The 21281-nt window shown below is 40.0% G+C and overlaps 1 protein-coding gene across 2 annotated transcripts in view; it reads left to right on the top strand.

The window, feature by feature from the left end:
- The window catches only part of CRYBG3 (crystallin beta-gamma domain containing 3), a 95797-nt gene that overhangs the window by 33759 nt on the left and 40757 nt on the right, over positions 1 to 21281 (top strand). For both annotated transcript variants that reach the window (XR_010072875.1, XM_063348713.1), the window contains exons 4-7: positions 9624 to 14589; positions 15568 to 15615; positions 15976 to 16091; positions 17150 to 17297. Coding sequence is in view for 1 of the 2 variants with exons in the window: in XM_063348713.1 (XP_063204783.1) it covers positions 9624 to 14589; positions 15568 to 15615; positions 15976 to 16091; positions 17150 to 17297 (5278 nt within the window). In the remaining variant the exon portion in view is untranslated. The remainder of the gene's footprint in view (positions 1 to 9623; positions 14590 to 15567; positions 15616 to 15975; positions 16092 to 17149; positions 17298 to 21281) is intronic.

Raw genomic sequence — 21281 nt, 5'->3', positions numbered from 1 at the left:
GAATAATAATGGAGGGATGGTGAAGATGTAGCACAAAGGAACTGGAAGGTCCATGGATACCATGAAGGGAAGGGATGGTGTGAATGTGGTCTTTTGCTAATCTCTTGAAGACTGGGTCCCAAAAGACAGATGAGACATGCTAGTCATCCATATAAATTCAAAGGTACTATCAATTCCATTGATTATGTTAAACGGCAATTTTAGCATTTAATGTAGAGGCAAATCGAAGCTGAGGTCTTTACAAATCCATAAGACCACACTGTTTCCTTTGTCATGAGGAACATTTAAATGAATTTGTTAATTCTAAACTACTGTTAAATATTGAATTTATCTATGGTTAGGGAGGAGGTTGCAATGATAAGTGAAAGAGGGACAGTTGTTAGATTGCTTAACACTCATTAGAGTTGTTTTTAAAAAAAAAAAAAACCACCAAAAAAAAACCCAACAAAAAAACCCCAAACCAACCTTTCCAAACTAAAATACCTACGAAATGGTCTCAGGTGCCTCTACCGAGACAACTTCATTAACCTCATATCCTTAAAGCAATGTTTTGTAAAATACAAGGAAATCAGACTGCTCTGACCTGTAGACTGATGTTAATTTTGCCCTCAGTGGGAGGCCTGGCACTTGGGAAAGACTCAAGTTTCCAGGCCTTGAGCCAAGGAAAGTGGAATTGATGAGCTCAGTCTGTGGAGTTTGTGAGGGGCAAAATGTGTTGGTCACATTATTCCTCCATCATGCTGGCTGGTTAGTGCAGAGGCAATTGTACCCTAAAGACTTCTGCTCCTTTAATCCAGACAGTGGCAAGTGGTAAAGGAGGAGCACAGAGGATAAAACCGTGATAACTTTGGTAAAGTCTCTAGACAACAATTACTGTGGACAGTAACATAATAATTGCAGCATTGAAGATGGGTGAGGAGAGTTGGGTTGACTAAGTCTCCAATTATTGCATCCCTTTATCTTCTGTTTGTCTCTGGGATGGTTGAAGATTTCCTTTGCATTGAGAAATGAAGCAAGCAATTGGGCTTGCAGTGTTGTATAAAAGGTTAATGATAAAGGGGTGAGGTTGGTAAAATATAAAATACATTTTTAAAGTAATGCTTATTCATCTATAAGTCGAAAAGAAAAATGCAAAGTAAGGTATTTGCTACTAAGAAAAAAAAAATAATTGAGTAATGACCCAGATCTGTTCTGTTGACTGCTTGCCATTTGCCTATCTTCTAGTATTTTTATTTTTGTAATATCCAGTAACAATAAATGGATGTTGGGTACAGTGACGTGCAAAACAGTCGTACCTGTGAGACTGCATGGCTTGTTCTGGAGATCAGCAAGATGCCTTATTGCATTGCTGAACACGGTTGATGAGATGAAAATCAAAGTTGCACCCACTCTAAATGTTTTGATTATAAAATCCTAACCACATTCTAATACCCCAGTTCAGGAAAATATTTAAGATCCTGACTTGTCCCTGCTGTTATGAACCTTGTGGACTGGGAAGTGAGAAAGAGCTCCCAACCCCACAATTACAAGGATTTTCTAATTGTAGGTAGGAGAGGGGGTGATTTCAAAAGCAAATACTTGAAACAGTATGCTTTTACACTTTGCACCCTGCCAGGAGCCAAGTCCTCATAATAGTTTAGCGAGAGCATTGCAAGCTATTTCATTCAGAAAGGGAGGTAGCCTTGAGGAGAGACAAATTTCAGACTGTTTACAGTTCTATGTTATACATTGTCGGGTTCTGTGAGGGTTTAGGGTTTTTATTTATTTTATTTTAAAGTCTAGTAAACCTGTTGCTATATATTCAATTGCATTAGTATTTCCCACCTTAGAACTGTCAAAAATCCTGTCCTTTTATTTTGCTCTGTTAGAAATACATCTGATAAATTCCTTCAGGCCTACATAATTCTGGGTAGTGTGTCTGTTTCAGAGCTTGTCATTCACCTTTGTGTTACTGTTCGGATGCAGGCTTGTGGTGATACAGAAACATAGCACTTCATTTGGCTGATGGATTGTATATTGTGGTTTTGATTCAGTCAGTAGCAGCAGCATTCTTCTTTCGCTATAGATGCCTTTGGCAGACAGTCGAGTCAATGAATGGAAAATAAATCACTTAATGCCAAGCGATGGTCTCGCTAGGTAATTCCTGAGGAATACTATAAAGATTCCGACTGTACAGACAAATATGTGTCGTTGTATAGTAAAATACAGCCTGTCAGAGACAGGAGAGACAGCTGTTTCCCTTTGTAGTAAGAGGGTGCCTTGGTGGTGGCTCTTGGTGTGGAGAAATGGGAAGGGAGGAGAGGGATGTAGTAACTCTTCTTCTGGTGGCTTTTTGGCTTCTGCCTCCAGAAACCAACCGTGGAAGTGCAGTGTTGTTCAGTTGCAGGTGGTCAGATGGACAGGGAGTAATCACTAAGAGTGACCTGCTATGGCTTGAGAGGGGTATAAACTATGTGGATAGCTTGACCCTTCTAGGATAGCCAAATATGTCCCAAAATTGATGTAGAAGGCTGTCCTGGGGAAGGATCGGGATCATCCTGTCCCTAATTTTCTTGATGAACTGTGGACAAAGGCCTCCAGCAGTCATTGCAGGGGTATATCCAATCTCCCATGGAAGGATTTAGTGTTAGCTAAGTTAAGAAAAGGCCTTCATTATTCTTAAATCTTTTCTTCCAGACACATCTCTATGCATACCTTAATTTGAACAAGCTACCCTTTAACAGTACTCACAGACTTCAAATTCTGATGAGAGCCCGAGCCTATGTGGGTCGGCTGAGACCTTGTCAAGATAGGTGCTGTGCTGAGATTAAGCTACCCATTCCAACAGGGGGGTGGGTGAATTTCAGGGCTCTGCCGTAGGAGAAATGCAGGTCCAGGCCTGCCTGCCTGCCAGAGAAGGGTACCTGCCCAGAGCTGGGACATGGGCCAAAGAAAAGGTTCTTGTTGGCACCAATGCAAAGATTTCTGTGTTTCTGAAGGATGAGAGCTTCGTAGTTTAAGAGTAATTCATAACAGATGCGTGAAGCAAAATTGAGTTAAATTAATTAAGCTGAAAATTAATTGAGCTGAAAATTAATTGAGCGTGTTGTTTTTTCCACTGAACTTTTTTAACAAGTTTTTTTCAGCTGTTTTGTTAGAAACAGCATTTTACAGTGTGATTTTGAAGTTAAGGAGCTACCTGCAATGTAATTGTTCAGGCCTCCTAGGCCTTTACTTGTGAATAAAGGCTTAATACTCACACCTTCATCCTTACTGTTGTTGGGGTGGCAAGTAGCATCAGAGAGAGGGCATCACTGGGTTCCTGCTTTAAGTAGGCAGGTGGTCGGCTAGAATACCACGTAGTCACCTTTGGTTGCCTCTTCAGAGCGCACGCAGCATCTGTATAATACTCATAGGCAGGTCCCAGTCTAATCTCCTGCTGATACATCTGCTAACTCCCCCTGGCATCGGTATACATGAAAGGGAAGAATAATCTTGTTGCTGGCATCCTGATGTCAAACCCTTTGGTTTCCTTAGCGCATCTGAAGCTATGCTCTTACTTGAGAGTAGAGGAATGTCCTAGCTTTAATTCTTCATTACATATGAGGAGGGGCCAAGAGGAGCAGCTTTCTTCAGCCTTAAGAAGGCTAAGGGGAGACCTTACTGCTTTCCTCAGCTCACTCATGGAGGCCTTAGAGGAGGTGGAGGCAGACTCCTCTCAGAGACATGCGCTGTTGGGATGAGAGGTACCAGGAACATGGGATATTGGGAAATGTGTTTTCACCATGAGGGTAGTCAGACCCTGGGGCATGTGCACAGGGCTCCAGTCCCGAAGGCCCCTCCTCAGAGGTGCTCGGAAGTTGTAGGACAAGGCCCCGAGCACTCCGATCGTAGTTGGCCCAGCTTGGAGCAGGGGCTGAACTGGATGATCTCCCAGGGTCTTTTCCAGTCCGTATTGCAGCCCTGTGCCTGAAGGTGAGGCCATCTCTCACAAGGTGACTTTGTGCCATCCAGCTTCTGAATGTGATTTGCTTTTTCTTGGTATTTGCAGCATCTTGTAACCCCTCCTTGCGTGCCAGCCTGAGGCAGCACGTGGTAAACTGCTGCAGAGGCAGCACAGGCCGTGCTTGTCTGTGCTCCCTGGAAGAGGCAGGTCAAGGCTTTTGGGCACCTGAGTATGTCGGTGTGTGACAGAGGGGAAGGGAGGGGGAGCTGGCTGAACTATGTGCGGTGTGGGGGGCAAGGGTGGCGGGTAGGTGTTCACGAATACTTCCCACAAGTACGGGGCAGAACGGTCAGCCTGAGAGCTATCCCAAGCCCTTCATGCTGGTCTTGGTCTTAGTCTTGCAGCTGCCAGTGTTTTGGGTCAGCCTCGATATGTACTTTCTTCCTTCAGACTCAAAGAGTAGGATTGCTTTCCCAGATGTGGAAGATAATCAAGAAGTAGTACCATGAAGGGCAAGGGGAAGGAAAAGCATTCCTTCCAAGGTCACAGGGACTACATTTGGTTTTATTAAAATTGTCATTGACTCTTAATTGTCCTTATGGACATTAGCTTTGAAATTTCCTGCAGAATCAACTGTGTGCAAATCACTTTGTTCAGCCAGACTTTTGACCTTTTGAAATACACATTGTGACGTCTCAGGATGCTAGATATTTCAAACTTCAGGTTTAAATAATGATGCTATCCCCTCTGGCTAAAAAATAATTTTCTTTCATTTAAGTTGTATAGAGCAACTTTTCAGTTAGCGCATAATGTCTTTTTTTAAGTCAGGCTTTTATTTTTTCCATTTATGAAGATCTGACATGAGTGTAGAAACCAGCTGGCTGAGTGAGTTGGATTCCACCAGAAAGTTTTTCAAAGTGACTTTAAGGCAGTTGTTTCCAGACGAAGGACCTTAACATAATTAAAAAAAAAAATTGTGTAGTTAAATATGTGGTAGGAAAAAGCTAAGTGGAAAAAATTAAAACAAACAATAGCATAATTTTAAAATAGTCAGGGAGGGGTAGACAGGAACCACAAGAGACATACTGTTTTAGATCAGCGGTTTTCAGCCTGTAGCCTGCAGATCTCTCTGCTCTGGGAGCTACTTCTAAAGGGTCTATGAGGGGAGATTAGGGGAAACATGCACACATATGCGTGAAAAAGCAGAATACTGGTGGGCTGGGGAGAAAATATATGGACGAATGAGGTGTGAGGAAGAAAATGGCCATTGCACGTCTGGGGAGAGCCAAGTGTTGCATGCTGCAGAAACAGGCCTGCCAGCGGTATGCTTGTGCTTCAGCACTGCTGAGTCTGAGCTAGTGAGCCTGGAGCTAAGCAGGGAAGCTGGTGGTAAGGGCTTTCTAGCATGGATGTCATGCTGTGAATGTGAATCTGTGCTGCCTGGGGATCTGCGGTGCTGTACTCTTGTAGTGCTGTATCATGCTGTGTGATCTTCCTCCATCTTTTTTAAAATAGTCTTGGGTTGTCTGCTTTCTGCATTATTGTATGGTACAAATATGAAGATTGGAGGGGTCACCATCCTGATGACATACACTACAATGTAATCTTTACGGATGCACTGAGATGAGACGTTCAAGGTAGTAGGTTTACTACTGCTTCAGGGCTTCAAAACCAACAAGATTGTTTTATAACTATTGCCACTTTTTGGGCAAGTTACCCAAGATGTCTGTCATATGGGATGTCAGAAGATGTTCATCGCTCCTCCTTGAGTTAGCCCCCCTTGAACTTTTTATTTCTCTTTCAGAATTGAAGAAATCTCTACAAGCACCTACTTTTGACAAATTTAACGTAACTCATGTTGACATCCTTTCTTGTTGCTGTCAAACAGTCTTTAGTGAAACTGAATTAAGGCTTTATAGGGAATTGAATAGCTTCCTGTGAAGAAGGGAGACAAGGAATCTCCCAGTATTTGAAATGTATGACAGAATGCACACTGGGTTCTGTATATAATCAGGCTTTCATCTGTATCCTCATATGAGTTTAAAAAAAAAAATTGCAAAGAGTTTTTAAGGTAAGTTCTGAACTGACTTATTCTTTTGGTGATCAGAAATGAATAGTTACTTTAAACGTCTATGAAACAAGTCTCTAGTGACACTTTCAAAAGATTTTCTGTGACACAGCCTGCTTCTAAATGTGTTTCATAAGACTTACAGCTGAATAGCTACTGCCGCATAGGAACGTGGGTTTTCATTTTTTAAATGTCTTGCTGTTGCACGTGAGCTTTCAGATTGAACACACTTCTGTGTGCTCTAAAAGTAAATGCATTAGGACTAAAAGGTCTGTTCTCAAATTTTTTGTAATATGCTGAGCAGCAAATTCTTTATCAAAGGTCAGAGATCCTGAAGTTGCCATGTCTGGAGGAGAGGTTGGTTTGCTCTTAAAACAGCATGCACTGCAGAAACTCTTGGTAGAGGCAAGTCTGCGGGAAAGCAGAGCTGTGTGTTGGGAGACAGTGGGGGAGGCCAACTACTGTATGAGGCTCTGTAGGTGAAGCGTCGCTTCAGGTAGTCAGGATTGAGTTTGTGTTCAGAGCTCCGTAGGGCATATTGCTTTGAGTCTTGCTCAGACTTCAAATTGATCAGTCAGAGCATAAAATTCCCTCAGAAGACAAACGGAAAGCAAAAAGAATTGGGAGAAATGATAAAAGGCACCACATAGGCAAAGCGAGATTTCTGAGTATGTTTGTTTTGCCCCTGACCATTTGTTATAAATGGTATAATTTTTTGTTGGTATCTGTGGCTCAAATCAATATGAATATAGGATCCTATCATGCTGGGTTCTCCTTGTCATCCCTGTGTAGGCAGTATTCTGTAAAATTACCTTATTCATCCCACTTCTGGATGCTTTGGATTTAAGAATTGCTGAGTTACTGGAAGAAATCTGAAGGCAAAGTTGGGTGTGGGAGACAAACGGAAGGACATTTTCCAGGTTTGTGTCAAGCACTAGTTCTTGCCACATTTTTATAGATAAATTCTGAATTCTTCCCACTGCATATCAGACAAAATATCAACAGCAGAATGAAAGGTGCTCAGTAAAAGTTAATTGTCATCAGGCCATTTATTCAAAATAATATCTTGATTGTGGTGAAAATGAATGTTTGGTACCTTGCAGTACCATTACTGTGCTCACTTTAAACACACATCATTACAGTTTTCATTTTCAAGAATCCATAAACCTTTTTTAGAGGATTGGTGTCAACCTGTGTTCTGTTTATTTTCTTGAAAGAAACTTTATCCGGATTGAGGATGGCTGTAGACTGACTTTTATTTTTGAGGTTGGTCAAAGTATGGGAGAGCTGATGGATTTTGTAAAAGCTTAATAGTGATTATTTAAAACATTTTGATCCTATTCTGATTTAACGGACATAGGAGAGGTTACTCAGTAAGGTTAATTCTGAATGAGAGCATGATCAGCTCTTACATTCTTAAGACTTACATTTATTATGGCTGTGGCTGTTTGATCATGAGTGAATATAGTGTACTATAGAACTCAGCAAATCCTTCCCCTAAGATTTTTAGGATCTCTGGAGCTTTGGAAAATATCTTCTAATGTAGAAGGAAGTTTTCTGTGAGGAAGTGGAAAACAACATCATTTTTATTTTTTAAGGAAAACAAAAAAAATTTCCTTCTTCTCTACTGCCCTTTCTCCAGCTGTGTTTTGTTTTCTTTCACTCAGAAATGTGTGTGTTTCTTTGAAGAGCTGTGAGTGCTGAAGACAACAACATGTGTGTGTATTTAGCAGCTACCACTGCTACCACTGGAAAACAAACTAGTGCTATAGAAGATTAAATGTAAACATCTAACACTGCAAAAGCTTAGGAGACATGGTGTTTATACATGACCTTCCTGTTTCCTCTATAACTTAGTATACCTGGCTAATAAAACCTATACTGGGATTCTGCTGTAACTTTCATCAGGTAGTACAATGAATTCAACCCCAATACAAACCTAATTTTCAAGTTTTAATAATGTCTGAGTTCCCATATTCAGATATTTTGGCATTAGTCTAATATACATGTCCAAATACTGCACAAGGAGGGAGATTACTGGTGATTTTAAATAGTAGTAAGTTCCTTCTTCAAAATAAAATTATTATTGAAATAAGAATCTGGTCCTCTCAAAACTTGACAGAAAATAGATTCTATTTTAGCCTGGTAAATCCACTCCATTTTATATTTTTCTGTACCTATTGAAAGAATACGTACTCAAAATCCATACAGACAATATTTGAAGTTATAGTTACTCAATGATACTCAAACAAAATTATTTATTTTGCTGTTCAGTTTTTCTTAGTAAATTTATTTTCTATTTCTCACTTAAATTATTTGTTGTCAACTCTAGAACTGTAATAACTTCTTAGTAAATGTGAACTAATGGTAAGCTGCAGAGCTTTTTAAAATGCTTTAAAGATTTTTTTACTTATTGCATTGCTTTTATATTAGAAAGCAAAATCTTAGCTAACTCTTCCCCCCCCCCCCCCAAGAGACTCTTCTGAAAGGAGTATGGCAATTTCCCAGACAGGTGAATGGTCACTTCCAGCCACCGGGTTAACAGACATAGGGTCAGGCTGGGTAAGAGTTTAAAAAGGTTTGTTCTTAGTTTAGGTGGGAGCTGATGCAGAATGGAGTTTAAGCACAATCTGAGCATCTGCTTTGTCCTAAGGTGAAGAATGGAAAAGCGAACGGTCACATTCATATTGTCACTGCCCGATTTTTGTGAGAATTCTTTAACCGACAGAAAAATAGGGGGAAAGGACAGAAGCGTTAGAGAGAAGGTATCTGTGATATCTGTTAGTTTGAAGAAGAAAACCTGCCTTTTCAGAAAATTGAAAATGACAGGCTCTGAATTTGTCCTTAGTATATCAGAAAGAGCGGTGAAGGATGAGGATCACAGTTTTTCCATGGTGATTCTTTTGTTTGTTAGTTTTTGCATTCACTTTTTTTGCTAATAATTTTGAGACTGATGAATGGCCAGATCTACCAAGTCCTTGTCACATTTCTAGGCTTCTCCTTTTGGTATTTCTTCCAGCATTCAAGCAGTCTTCATTCTTACCTGATCTCCATTCGCTCTGTTTCCTTACTGCCCTGTGGTTCAGAAAGCATTTCCTGTTGTATGCTTTCTTTTCTCCACATGTTTTCCTTCTCCTAATCCTGTTCCTTAACAATGTCTTGAGAGCTTGGGTAAAAATTTAAATTTAAATTCAATATTTTAATGAACATTAGTACAGTAATTGTTTTTCAGTTTTAAAGTATAGACACGCTTTAGTAGGGTATAACATCTTCACAAAAGTATGCTTATTTCTGTCACTGCAGGTGTTGATTTGCAGTGGCGTTTGTAAATAGTAATTCCATTTTCTAGTAGAAATCAGATGATAGTTGTTTATAGAAACATCTACTTTTTGCTTATAGTTTAAGTTGACTTTTTCAGTAAAAGGTAGTTGATGTATCGTTTGTCATGCAAAGCCATGCTTAGAAAGAGCAGAAAAAGGAGGAAAATAGTGTTGTGTGCAATCTGCAGTTTGTGCTGACCCATGGAGGAGGACAGTACTGTACATCATCTACAGTTTGTGTTAACCTTTATTATCACACTAGCTATTTAGATGGTCTTTTTTGTGCTGATAATGATGGTCCTTGTTACAGGCAGATGCAACGGAAGCCAGAAGCACCCGCAGTCACTTACGCAACATATCGAGGTTCTGCAAGGATTAGGCAGATACTGAAGAATCAATCAGAAACGGCTGAAAAAGGAGAAGAAAGTACTGAGAACAAAAATGGTTCAATGATCAAAGAAAATGGACAAATCCAAACAACTGTCTCTCCGAAATCAGCACACTTAATAAAAGAAAATGGAGAAGATGAGAGTAAAGATCATGAAGATGACGTCATAGTAAATTCTTCTGCAGTTAAAATGGGAATGAAAAAGTCTGTTAAAGTTCAGCATTGTTTGGGTAGCAATAAACATGAAATAACTGCAAAGACCACAACTTCATTTACCGAACCATCTCATGAGATAGACTTAAAACATACACCTGCATTAGCTGCAACAAAAATTGAAAGGACATGTTCACTAGATTCATTAATGTCATCTAGTAGTAGAAACAATGAGATCCTAACCAATTCCACTTCCCAGATTACCAGTTCCCTTAACATGAGTTCTGCAAGTGATTTGGTTGGAAAAGAAGTTGGACTGCTGGGAGAAGCAGAAGCTCAGTTTCAGGCAGACAAAAATGCCACTTCTAACTTTGATAAAGAAAATCATTGTTGTAAAGCAGCTAATAAGGAGTGCACAAAAGAAATGCAGGATGATTGTTTACATTCACACAAATCAAAAAATAAGACAGTTACTGAAGAACTACAGGTGAGTAAGGGAGAACATGGCTATAATCATCAAATGGATAGTCAGTCGGAGCTAACACCGGATGACCAGATGCTTCATTCCAGAACCGCTACATTTCAGCAGCAAGCTGATCAGCACACAGGTAGCGCAGATAAAGACAGTGATCCAAGAAAAAGCGATACACAGAAAACTGTGGCAGATGTAGAAAGAGAGCAAAATCCACAGAACTTTCTTGTTACTGCTCTTTTACCTTTTAATGAACAAATACTCACTTCACTTAGAGTGGAGTCCAGAGGAGAAAAATGCATAGCTGGAGGTAATCTAATTGCTTCAGTGTCATCTATTAAAAATGATGAAGATACAGTCATGGGCAGGGAGACTTGTAATGAAGAATTGAGTGAGTTAGGGAAGCCAGTGCACATACAAAATGATCACCAGTTAATCCTTTTGGAGAATTCTAAGGATACTGCCACACTGCAGACTGGTTTACTTTGTCTGGAAACTGAGGGTCTGAAAACAACAAAGGTTTTATCTGAAGTTGCAGTGGAAAACCTTGCCAATGTATCATCATGCATAGCTGTGTGTGAGAGTATGAAATCTAACTTCGATGAGCTGACAGCACCTCTCTCTGTTACTGATGAGTCTTCTTTTGAAACTGGAGGCTGTTGCGCAGCTTCTCTTCATCCTAGTTGCAAGACTGAAAATAAAACTGTAGGGAAAAGAGAAGTGAGTTTAAAAGATGTGCGAGAGACTGTTTCTTGTCCTGATGTTGAATGTGAAAAGAGCAAATCCTCTGAGCCTGTAGACATAAGCCTCTTGGAGAGCTCAGTTCCTGTCCACAACTGTGGTCCTGTTTCCCTTGAAACTGTTCAAGACATTCCTGCCAAGGCATTAGTTATGCTCACAGAAGATAATACAGCAACCAGTATTGACAGGACAGATGATCCTACTCCTGCTGCTTCTGAAATCAACAAGACTGGTATGACTGAGGTTGCTTTTGTTCCCTCTAAGTGTAAGGATTGCATCTCTGAACTTTCCTCTCATATTTCTAAGTCACAAGAAAACATTCTGGAGGCTTCTTTTTCTGCCTTGAGAGACGGAGAAAGAACTTTTGCCAACCATTCTGCTTTCATCTGTGAAAATGTTGATGTTGACGTAATTTCTGAATCTCCACCTGTTTCTGAAAATAAGTGTATTAATTTTTCTTCCAAGAAGGAAAACAGTAATAAGCCTAGGATATCACCTACAGTACTTGATTCTTCATCTGACAACCAAGGAAAAATGCCTCCTCCTGGCACTAACTCTGAAAATGGCCAGATTGCTAGATGGTCTACAGATTCTGAACAGGACAGCTTAATATTTCCAGCTGCTGGTTTTCGGAGAATAATCCCTGAGGACAGAATGATCAAGGCACCACTTTGCTCAGAAGACCTGAAAGCTTCATGCCTGGCTGATTCTCTGGAACGTGAGCTTACTCCAGCTATACTTGATTGCTCTGCTGCTGGAGTACATGGGAGGAGTGTTTGCATCCCCAGGTCCTCTTCACCTACTCTGGGATCCGGAGAAGCCTCCAACCTTTCCATTTCTGCCTTGGAAACATCGAGCATTGCTCAGGGGAACGGTTACTCCTCCAGCCACAGAGCTGATGATGGGGCAGAAGATGCCTCATCCGCACAACAGGCTGATGGCAGTCTCTTGGCAGAGATAATGCCGTCACCCATCTGTCCTTTGGAATCTTCAGAAGTGGCATCTGAGTCCGCCTGTACTGAGAGCGTGTGCAGAAATGCTGTGGGACAGGTGAATCTTGGTAACCATGCTTCTCCTATCTCAGAAGCCCCGTCTCTGATGGATGATCAAACAGCTGCTGCACCTGCAGAGTCAAATGAGCTCTGTTCTGAGGAACTACAGGAAGATACTGATGTGAAGGGACTAGAACATGCTAGATTCCAAGATGCTGCTGTTTTGTTTAAGAAAGCTGAGGAAATAGTGGACTCAGTTTTACACTTGGCTATAGAAGAAATAATAGCAAAACAAGCCATTGGTGTCTGCCAGCGTTGTGGAAGCAAGGATGGTTTAATGAACACGGATATTCTAAATGATCAGAAAGCTGGAACTGTACAGCTGAAAGCAGAAGAAATCCAGTCAGCTGTGCAGTCATTAAAACATTTCAATGAGAGCAGCAGAGGAGGCTCATCTTCATTTACAGGAAATGAAACAGTGGATACAAATAATCAAGATGAAAAGATACTATCTTACATCCCTGATAAAATTGACCTACATAGTGCACTAGCACTAAAAGCAAAAGAAATAATTGATGAAGTCATTAACTCAGCCAAACAAAAACTGGCATCCAATCAGTGGCAAGGCAGTGAGAATAAAAGGCCTTCTGAAAAGGTTGAGCCTGAACCTAAGGCTGAAACCCCAAAAATTTTAAACCTGGATATGAAGTTACCTGCCAAAACACAGAAACCGACAGAGAACACAGAAACTCGGAGTGTAGCTGTAAACTGTGAAAAGGCAGATTGCTCAGTTCTTTCTTTACTTCCAAATAGTATGGAAAATGGCATAGATTGGCCCCAAAGCGGTGAAAAGATACCAAATAATGCATTTACGTGTCAAACAAATGGATTCCTACCCACTGGTAGTTCAGCAAGGCCAGAATCGGATCTGATGACACCAGCCAAAGAGAGACAAAATAGAAAGGTGTGTGAACATCTGGCTGCAGCAGAGTTGTGTGGCAAAGCTGGAGTATCAGCAACTAGTAGAAAATCTGATGGATCTTCACATTTAATACATAGAGATGCTAGTGTGACTGAAGAGATGCTTCTGTCACTGCAGTTAAAAGATTCATGCAATAATACAAATATGCCAGAGTGCACGTTGCTGCCAACTGTAAATGTTAATTTGTCCTCTTTTATGTCTGATGAAGAATGTATCAGCATGCAGAGTGAATCCAAAGACAAAAGCAGTCCTCAGGGTTCTCTGGAAAGGAATGCAGAGGACAGTCCGTATGAACACTGCGGAAGAGAAGCTGCAGAAGAAGTACCTGCACAAATAAAAGCAACCTTAGAAGATCTAAAGGTGGTGGAGAGTAAAGAGGAACTAGCAGAAGGGGCAGTTGAGATAGCAGAGGTTAATACTGGATTAAATACACAGTTCACTGTACCGGAATTGTCTGTTATTGGAGAGGGCAGTGAAGGGAAAAACTGCTTCAACACACTTTTTGCGCAAAATAACGAGAATCTGAAGCAAGTGAAGGATCATGACATGAAGAGAGATGATCAGCTTGAAGAAAATGGTCTGGACTGTAGTGATGACATGAAGGAACCGTTGGATCTTTTGGCCATTTCTCCACTAATTGAACAGTGGGAAAACAGTTCTTTCACTATCATTTATGAAGGTGCCCTTCAAACTGAGAACAAAGCTGTCTCAACTGACGATACGCAAACTGGTTCGCTTTCTTCTTCTGTTCTGCCTTTGGATAATATAGATCATCTAATGCGCGAAAGAGCAAAGAGTAAACACGAGCCAGCCTGTCTTTATGGGAAGGATGGGAAGGATAAGAAGTTGAATGAAGCGACAGATAGCTGTAGCTCGGAGTCATTTCTGAGCGTGGAGGCTAAGCGCTGTAGAATATATCCTTTCTCTTTGTCTCCAATATATGAAGACGACAGCTCCCAAGAAGACTTACTTTCCACAGACATGTCACCAGAAGGCCGTCCTAGTGGAATATCTAAAGATAATACTGACGACGCTTCTGTGCTGTCCCTTCTCCAGTTGGTTTCTGAGCGCTTACAGTTTACTACTCAGTTCAGTAAAGAGGACGAGGAGGAGGGAGTGGAGGACGAGGAGGAGGAAGAATCACCATATGAAGAAAATGTGCTTGATGTTGAGAGAGAAGGAGAATGTCTTTCCAGTCAGTGGAGAGGGAATTCAAAACCAACCCTTCAGTCAAATGACCAAACTAGATTTTTGTTTCCTGAACAATCACCGCTTCTTTCAAAGGAACAACTTGACTCTAAGGAGCAACCAGAACTGTTTCCAGATGTGGCTTCTCCCAGTCAAACACCTTGTAAGCCAGTTTCACAGAAAGCTGATGCCACTCTCAAGCATCCTCCTACAAGTGTGTACTACCAGTATTTGAAATCTGCCAGCAATTGCCCCTCTGAGAAGGGGCCCAGGTTTGGAAGCATTCTCCAGGATATGTTGCAGCCAAAGATTCATTGGTCTCAAGACAACACCATGCCAAAACTGGGAGAACTGTCAGTGGTAAGACGTTGTGTCACATCATATTAGTAATCGCAGTGATTAGCCCAGATTCAAAATTGCTGTCTCCCTGTTCTCCTTGCTCCCTTTTTAACATTAATTCTTTGATCTTAAACAGCGTAATTACTGTCATTTGTTATAATAGTTTATAAATATAAAGTCGTCTTATAAAATAATTTTTAAAATGTACTATTCTTGGTTCAGCGCACAGCTGAAAGTGACTTAATTGTAAAACAGAAGATGTGAACAGAAAGTACAGTAGGAAAATATGCATAATAGCAAGTCTGTATAGTAGCAAAACACAGACTTGTCGATGTTAAGGACATTTCAACTTTAAGATGAATGAACTGCCTTCTGTATGAAATTTGTTCTTTGATTTCTTCTACTTCTGAGATTAGTAGAGCTGCATTGTCCAAAAAGTATAAATACTTGCTTTTACTGGTCTGTTCGATTGTTTCATTGCAGAGTCTTCTACAAATTGTAGCTCAGTTAGCAAGTAATATAGCTGCTTCCACATATTAGCATTTCTTCTTTAATTTATTTAAAGCAATGGCAGATGAGGGTGTGGAAACAGTTCTTCTAATATCTAGAAATTGAAAAGGCCGCACTGACCAAATGCGTAACTGAAGAATAACATCTTTCCATGATGTTGGGAATATTTCAGTCTGTGGTAGAGGCCTGCTTTGGTTTTGCCACTGTTAAAACACGCAGTTTATTGTTTGCTGGGAAAGGGTAGTATATCTCCAAAATTTGTAACTTTCATAATAGTTCTTCCTTTCTACCACCTGCTGCTGTCTGCCGATTGTTTGATTCTGTTCAACTATTTACACCAACTCTGAATGATAGTGAAACAAATCTTGATTGTTTCTGCTAGTGACAGTTGCATACATGTAAGGAATAGTGGAACCAGAATAATCTGTCTATGCTTTATGCTACTGTTGTAGATGTTAATAGTTGTTTTCCATGTCCTTTTAATTTCAGAACCTCGTTGACAGGGCATGTCTCAAATACAATCCAAGACCAGGAAAGGTAAGCTGAATTTGTGTCGCGCAGATCAATATGATACATGGAATAATTTGTTATACCAAAATTTTTGAAAGGAAAGCATCTGAAGTTGTTAGCCTAGTTTTCTATATTTTAGTGGTGCATATGCTTGCACATGCTAATAATGAGATTATATTATTAAAAATCCTGCCACTAGTAAATTTATTATATTTCTGTCAGCAGCTGCTGGTTTAGTTCAGTAGAGTGTTTCATAAAAGAAGAAAATGTGTAGCGTATCAGTCAAGTGGGCACAAAGTGAAACAGGTTTTATTCCAAGCAAAAAATAACTGTCTGCACTGTATGTTGAAATGGGCCCTCATTCGTATGCATTGTATGTTGTTTCAGATTATTATTTATGATATTTATGGCAGCAAAAGTAAACAAGAAGTTAATTCTGATGTGCTAGATACCACGTCCTGGATCTTTCCCATTGGAGCATTACTTAGGATAATTAGAGGATGGTAAGAAATCCAGGTCATATTTAAATAAAGTCTTTCCAAAAGACTGTATATGTTTTTCTCTTGTATTTTCATTTCTTTTATTTATGACACACGTCTGATCTGCAAGAGTGTCTTTTTCTTTCTTTATAATTAGACTGATACCAATGAAAAAAGCTTGAAACAAGGCTTCAAATGCTGCAGTACAAAAAAAAAAATATATTGTTTCTCCGGGGAACTAGCTTCAAACAGAAAGTTTCTAATAGAACCACAAGTAAGTTTAGACTTCTTGCCTGAAGTGCTGAGACAGTACAGCCATAATCATCGCTAGAAGCATGTGTATGCCAAAGAAAATGTTTTTTTTTTTTTACAGTTCAGTTTCATTATACAGTAGCTGTTGCAAAAGTACCATAAAATGAACAATCTCAGCTGCTGTTTGCAATGTAGCATTTAGAGGAATGTGTATGCAGAAGGAAATACAAGTGCCTTTAAGGTAGATTTTGCAAGCGTTTCTTGGTTTGCTTTGGGAAGCTGGGGCTGAGACCATGTCAGTTGTTGCACTGGAATTTAGTTGGTAGCGCTTACAGTGAATGTTTCTGACTGTCAGCTGTAGTAACAATGCATGTCACATTTATGTAGTTTCGAAGCAGCTTTGTTTGGTTTTGCATACATTTATTTCATGCCGTAAGAAATACTGAATGCCATTATTAGTATGTATATATTTGATTCCTTGTGTAGTATCTGCCTGAACAGGACATGTTTTGATGTGTTAATTAATATATTTGTTCCGGTAAAATAAGGCTTTTTATTTACATTGTGTTTTAGCTGTATTTTTACACAGTTAATATTTTAATTTATGCTAGGCTACATCCTGGAGGAGAATCGTGTATTTTATTTTTAAAGCACAGAAGTACAAGCCCTGTATTTATCTAAAGTGAATGTGACTACTGAGGGACAGCACAAGAAAGGTCTGATAGTTGGCTTGATAAAAAGAGCTCATTACTGAGCTTTCTAACAAATGTGCTGTGTAAGGACAGTCTTACCTAACAGCAGCAACTCAGTTCATGATATTATTATTACAGTTGGATTTTTTATGAGAAACCAAAGTTCCAGGGTCGGAAATACGTTCTAGAAGAAGGAGAGACTGTGCTGGATCATCTTTGGGATCTCCCGGGTGTGAAACATCGTCGAAGAAACCTCACAGTTGGTTCAATCAGACATGTAACAAAGGTATAGACTTTGTTGATAATATACTCGCACACATAATTAATTTCTGTTGGCAGTCGTGGTGTATTACTAGCAGTGGACAATGTGTGTATGCTGTGTTTCCAATTTTATTCAAGTTTGCTATGAATCACGTTTTTTCACCTTCAAGATAAATTTTCCTTCAAGATAGGCTTTTCTTGCACTAAATTTCCCTTTCTTCATGAAGGTTATGAGCAGATGGACTATCTTACTTTGCCACCATCTTTACCTGACACAGTGACTCCCTTCCTTTTAGATGTTTTCCTGTCCAGTTAATTGAAATTAAATGGAGTCACTTCATATTTTCCAAATGTTTATCTTAAGCTTAAACTGTCTACTGTGTCTGTATGGATTCTGTTTCAGAAATTAGTAGTTGGCTTTCCAATCCCATTTGTATGGCGTGGTCTCCAAAAATTACTGTCGCTCCCTCTACAGTTTTGTGCTATCTGTAGGGGTTCTATGTGGACAAGTGGTGCACCTCAGCATCTGGCTGTGTGTACAGCCAGAGGTTTAAAAGGCGTTTTGTTGAAAAGATAGGAATCAAGTGTCTAAAACTAAATATAATGCATCCATTGTTATGCAGTGAATGGGAAATATATTTACCAGATCGTGTGATTTGAGAAGACTTAGTGCTCTTGTTGTTTAGCACAACATTCCAGTTATTCACAGGGTAATAGCCCTTTTACAAGTGTTAATTCTCTAGCAGTATCGCAATGTGAAAGTTTTTCAGAAATAGTGGTGTTTCTTTGTTCTTTGCTGGTATGGAGGTCATTTTAAAACTGATCACCATTTTAAAACTGATCACCTTTTTGTCGTCAGTACAGGGCCATAATGTCATAACAATTAGAAATTCTTCATTCTCTTGTTAAGACTTAACAATAAATAAATAAACTCAAAAGAGGCTGGCTGAGGGCATGAATAATGAGGTTAACATTTATTTGAGCTAAACAAATTAAAAACATTTGACCAATATGGAGTATGAATATTGATCAGTAATGTGGAAGGCGGCTAAATAATTAAAGTAGTACCACAGTCACATGTGGAATTCTGGTCTGAAGCCAAGGGAAGCTGGGTGTGTCTTGGGTATCAAAGAAAACCCTTCAATAGGAAAGGCAGTGTGGTTAGCTTCATCGTTGCTTGATAAAAATCTTTGTAATACAGCTAAATAGGTTCAGGCATTGTTCTTCCAGTATGTGGTTCATTTGTGTGGAAGACAGATGGAAAGTTTTGTTTACAGTATACTAGTTCGGGAATCAACACTGTTTCTTGTGTAACTTAAACCTCTAGCGGGTATGGTTGGTTGGGAGGACTTTTGCTGCTAGTCCATAGGGCTGGTTGGAGCTAGTGTGGGTGTGGAACTCACTAGTCTGGGTTTTGTCCTCTAAACCTTGATTTGTGAAAGTATCCCTCTTTTTTAGGTTGTACTACAGCTGCTGTGGAACTACTTTTAGAATGTAGTTTGCCAAAGTGCTACTTTTCTTTCTTTCTTTTTTTTTTTTTTTGGTGAAAAATACAGACATTGTTTTTAATTGACAAATAGCTGTTTCTTTTTCAGGCAGCTTGTGTGTGTGTGATCTGCAGGATCACATGTTTTACTGTCATTCTCTTTTTCATAGGCTGGGTAGCTCAGTGGCTTTTCTCCTGCCTAGTTTGGTCATACTGGCTGTGAGTCCAGGCTGTCTGGCTTGCCTTCTAATTCTTTATTGGCTTTTTATGGTGCTTGTTTAACAACTGCTCAGATGCCTTGAGTTAGCAGATTTGAAAATTGGCTAAATATTTGAGAAGAAAATGGCTTGCCAAGAAGAAAAAACCAGATGTTTACTAAAGAAACGGTAGGAGGTACATTTAATATTATTTTTATTTTTTACTGGCAGATGTTAGTTTGCTGAGAAACAGTCTGCCAGTAGCTTCGTCCTGATTTGGCTTCAAGCCTCCACAAAAAGCAAAGGTTCTATTAGCTTTGTGGTTAACCTGTGGCTTGACTTACTGTGGATACACATTAGATGTATCCATGTGTGTTTAATTTGAAGGAACTTAGGAGGAAGGGGGAAAGATCCCAAAGGAACAGATCGTGCAACTAGTAAAACGAAGACCTATTTGAAGTAATGAGGAGTCTGAACTCCACTAAGGCAAGTCAACATGGGCCTAAGCTAGCAAAATCTGCCTGCACACACAGGTTCAATGCAGCTCCTGCAGCACAATCTCTTTAGCCAGGTCAGTTCTCTGGTCTACTGCAGAGGCATACATCAATCTTATGGACTTGGAGGGCTTTTTCTATCTGTTTCTGGGAGCCCAGAAAGCATGCTAAATGTTTCTTTCCTGAAAACAAGAGCTGAGAAGAGTTGATGATGTTTCCATTCTCGAGTAATCTTGTAAACCACTGTTTTGCAAGGTGATGAGATCTGAAACAGCAGTTTATAATCTCTGTCTGCAAGACAGTTAGGTAGGGAATAACAGGATTCCTTGTGGACTCTCCTTAAGCAAAGCTTTTTGTAATGGGAATGTTCACAGTATTACACGGAGGGTGTGTTTCTTTTTTTTGGTGTGGTTTGCTAGGTGAAAAGAAGTTATTAATTCAAGCAGTGGCTACTTTGTCAGATGCCATGGGAAGACACCTAGTAGCTTCAGATTGTATCATTGGCTAGTTGGTATTTTCAGGGCAGTAGTAATTAATTTCCTTAATATTACTTTACTTTACTACCAGCCCTGTTGAGTTCTGTAGTTTGGTTTGGTGGTGATAGGTAGGAGCAAAAGTGGTACAGAGCACGAGAACTGGGAGAAAACTATGAATGGATAAAAAAGGCTGGAGTATCAACAGAGAGTAGATTTAAAAAAAAAAAAAAGTTGCAGAAGCTGACACGTCCCAACGATAAATTGTATATTGAAAGTAAGATGCATGTCTAGACTGTATTAGCAATCGTGTGAATACCAGAACTAATTAGGCCTGGTTTTCAACAGGTTCTTCTCTCATCATTATTTTGGCTTTAGCTTAAGAAGTCAGACTTAAGTAATTCTTTGTCCTGTTTTTGACATAAAGGGCTACCTCATTTAAATAGGCTATTTTGATCACTTCAGTCAACAGCTTACAGCTCCAAGGAGAAGATCGAGGAGTGCTGAAATTACTTAGCCCTGCTGGTGGTGTTAGGGCTATAACCCTAGATCAGAAGAAGGGTAAACAGCTAAGACCACCTTGAGGGGGTTGAAGGCTCTGGTTGGAGCTCTTGGTCAGACTAGAAAAATGTCAGAAGCCACCGAAGAGTAATATTTAATGCTAAGGTCTTGAGGGTCATCTTGACCCTCTTCAGAAGAAGCCTTAACCTTTCTGCTGAGGGGTGTGTCGCTGTTTTGGAATTGTCTTCTGTGCGAGCTAGCGAGAGTATTCCCTGTGCTTTTGAAAACATCTCTGCTCCCAAAAGACCATGAGGGAAGCACAGGCCCTCCAGAATAACTCTGGAGGCAGGAGAAGAGTACTGCAGAGTAAAGGAAGACGGAGTGGGATGCCCGGAGGCTATGACCTACCTAAGCATTGCTGGTTGTGTATTATCATTGGAAATGAACATAACTACCTATGATGTTTGCTGTGCTTTTTATTCTGTTTTTGCCTGACGTGTCAGTAGGATAATGAATATGGCATGAGTTTGGACTGATTGTGATGGGGTGGCAGGGCTGGGGGCGGGGGGGTGTATGGAGGAAACCTTCCCGTTCTGGATCTGTCCTGAAATGCTGTGGTAATAGCTTTGCATGGTAATAGATTTGCATGTGGGTATCTTATTTGAAAATCTTGACGCCTTGCAAATGAAAGGGCTTCGGACTGAAGGACCTAGTTCTAAACCTGAATGCTATCGTATTCGTGTGGTTTTCATTTTGTTTCTAAAGGTGGTGGCTTTATTAGGAATGTTAGAGAAGCCTCTGAAAGTAATGATGCCTATTAAATATGCACAGGCAAATATGAACATGCTAGGGCAAATA

Source organism: Chroicocephalus ridibundus, chromosome 1 (genome assembly GCF_963924245.1).
Source record: "Chroicocephalus ridibundus chromosome 1, bChrRid1.1, whole genome shotgun sequence".
NCBI classification, from domain to species: Eukaryota; Metazoa; Chordata; class Aves; order Charadriiformes; family Laridae; genus Chroicocephalus; species Chroicocephalus ridibundus.
This window is presented reverse-complemented; position numbering and strand designations above follow the sequence as displayed.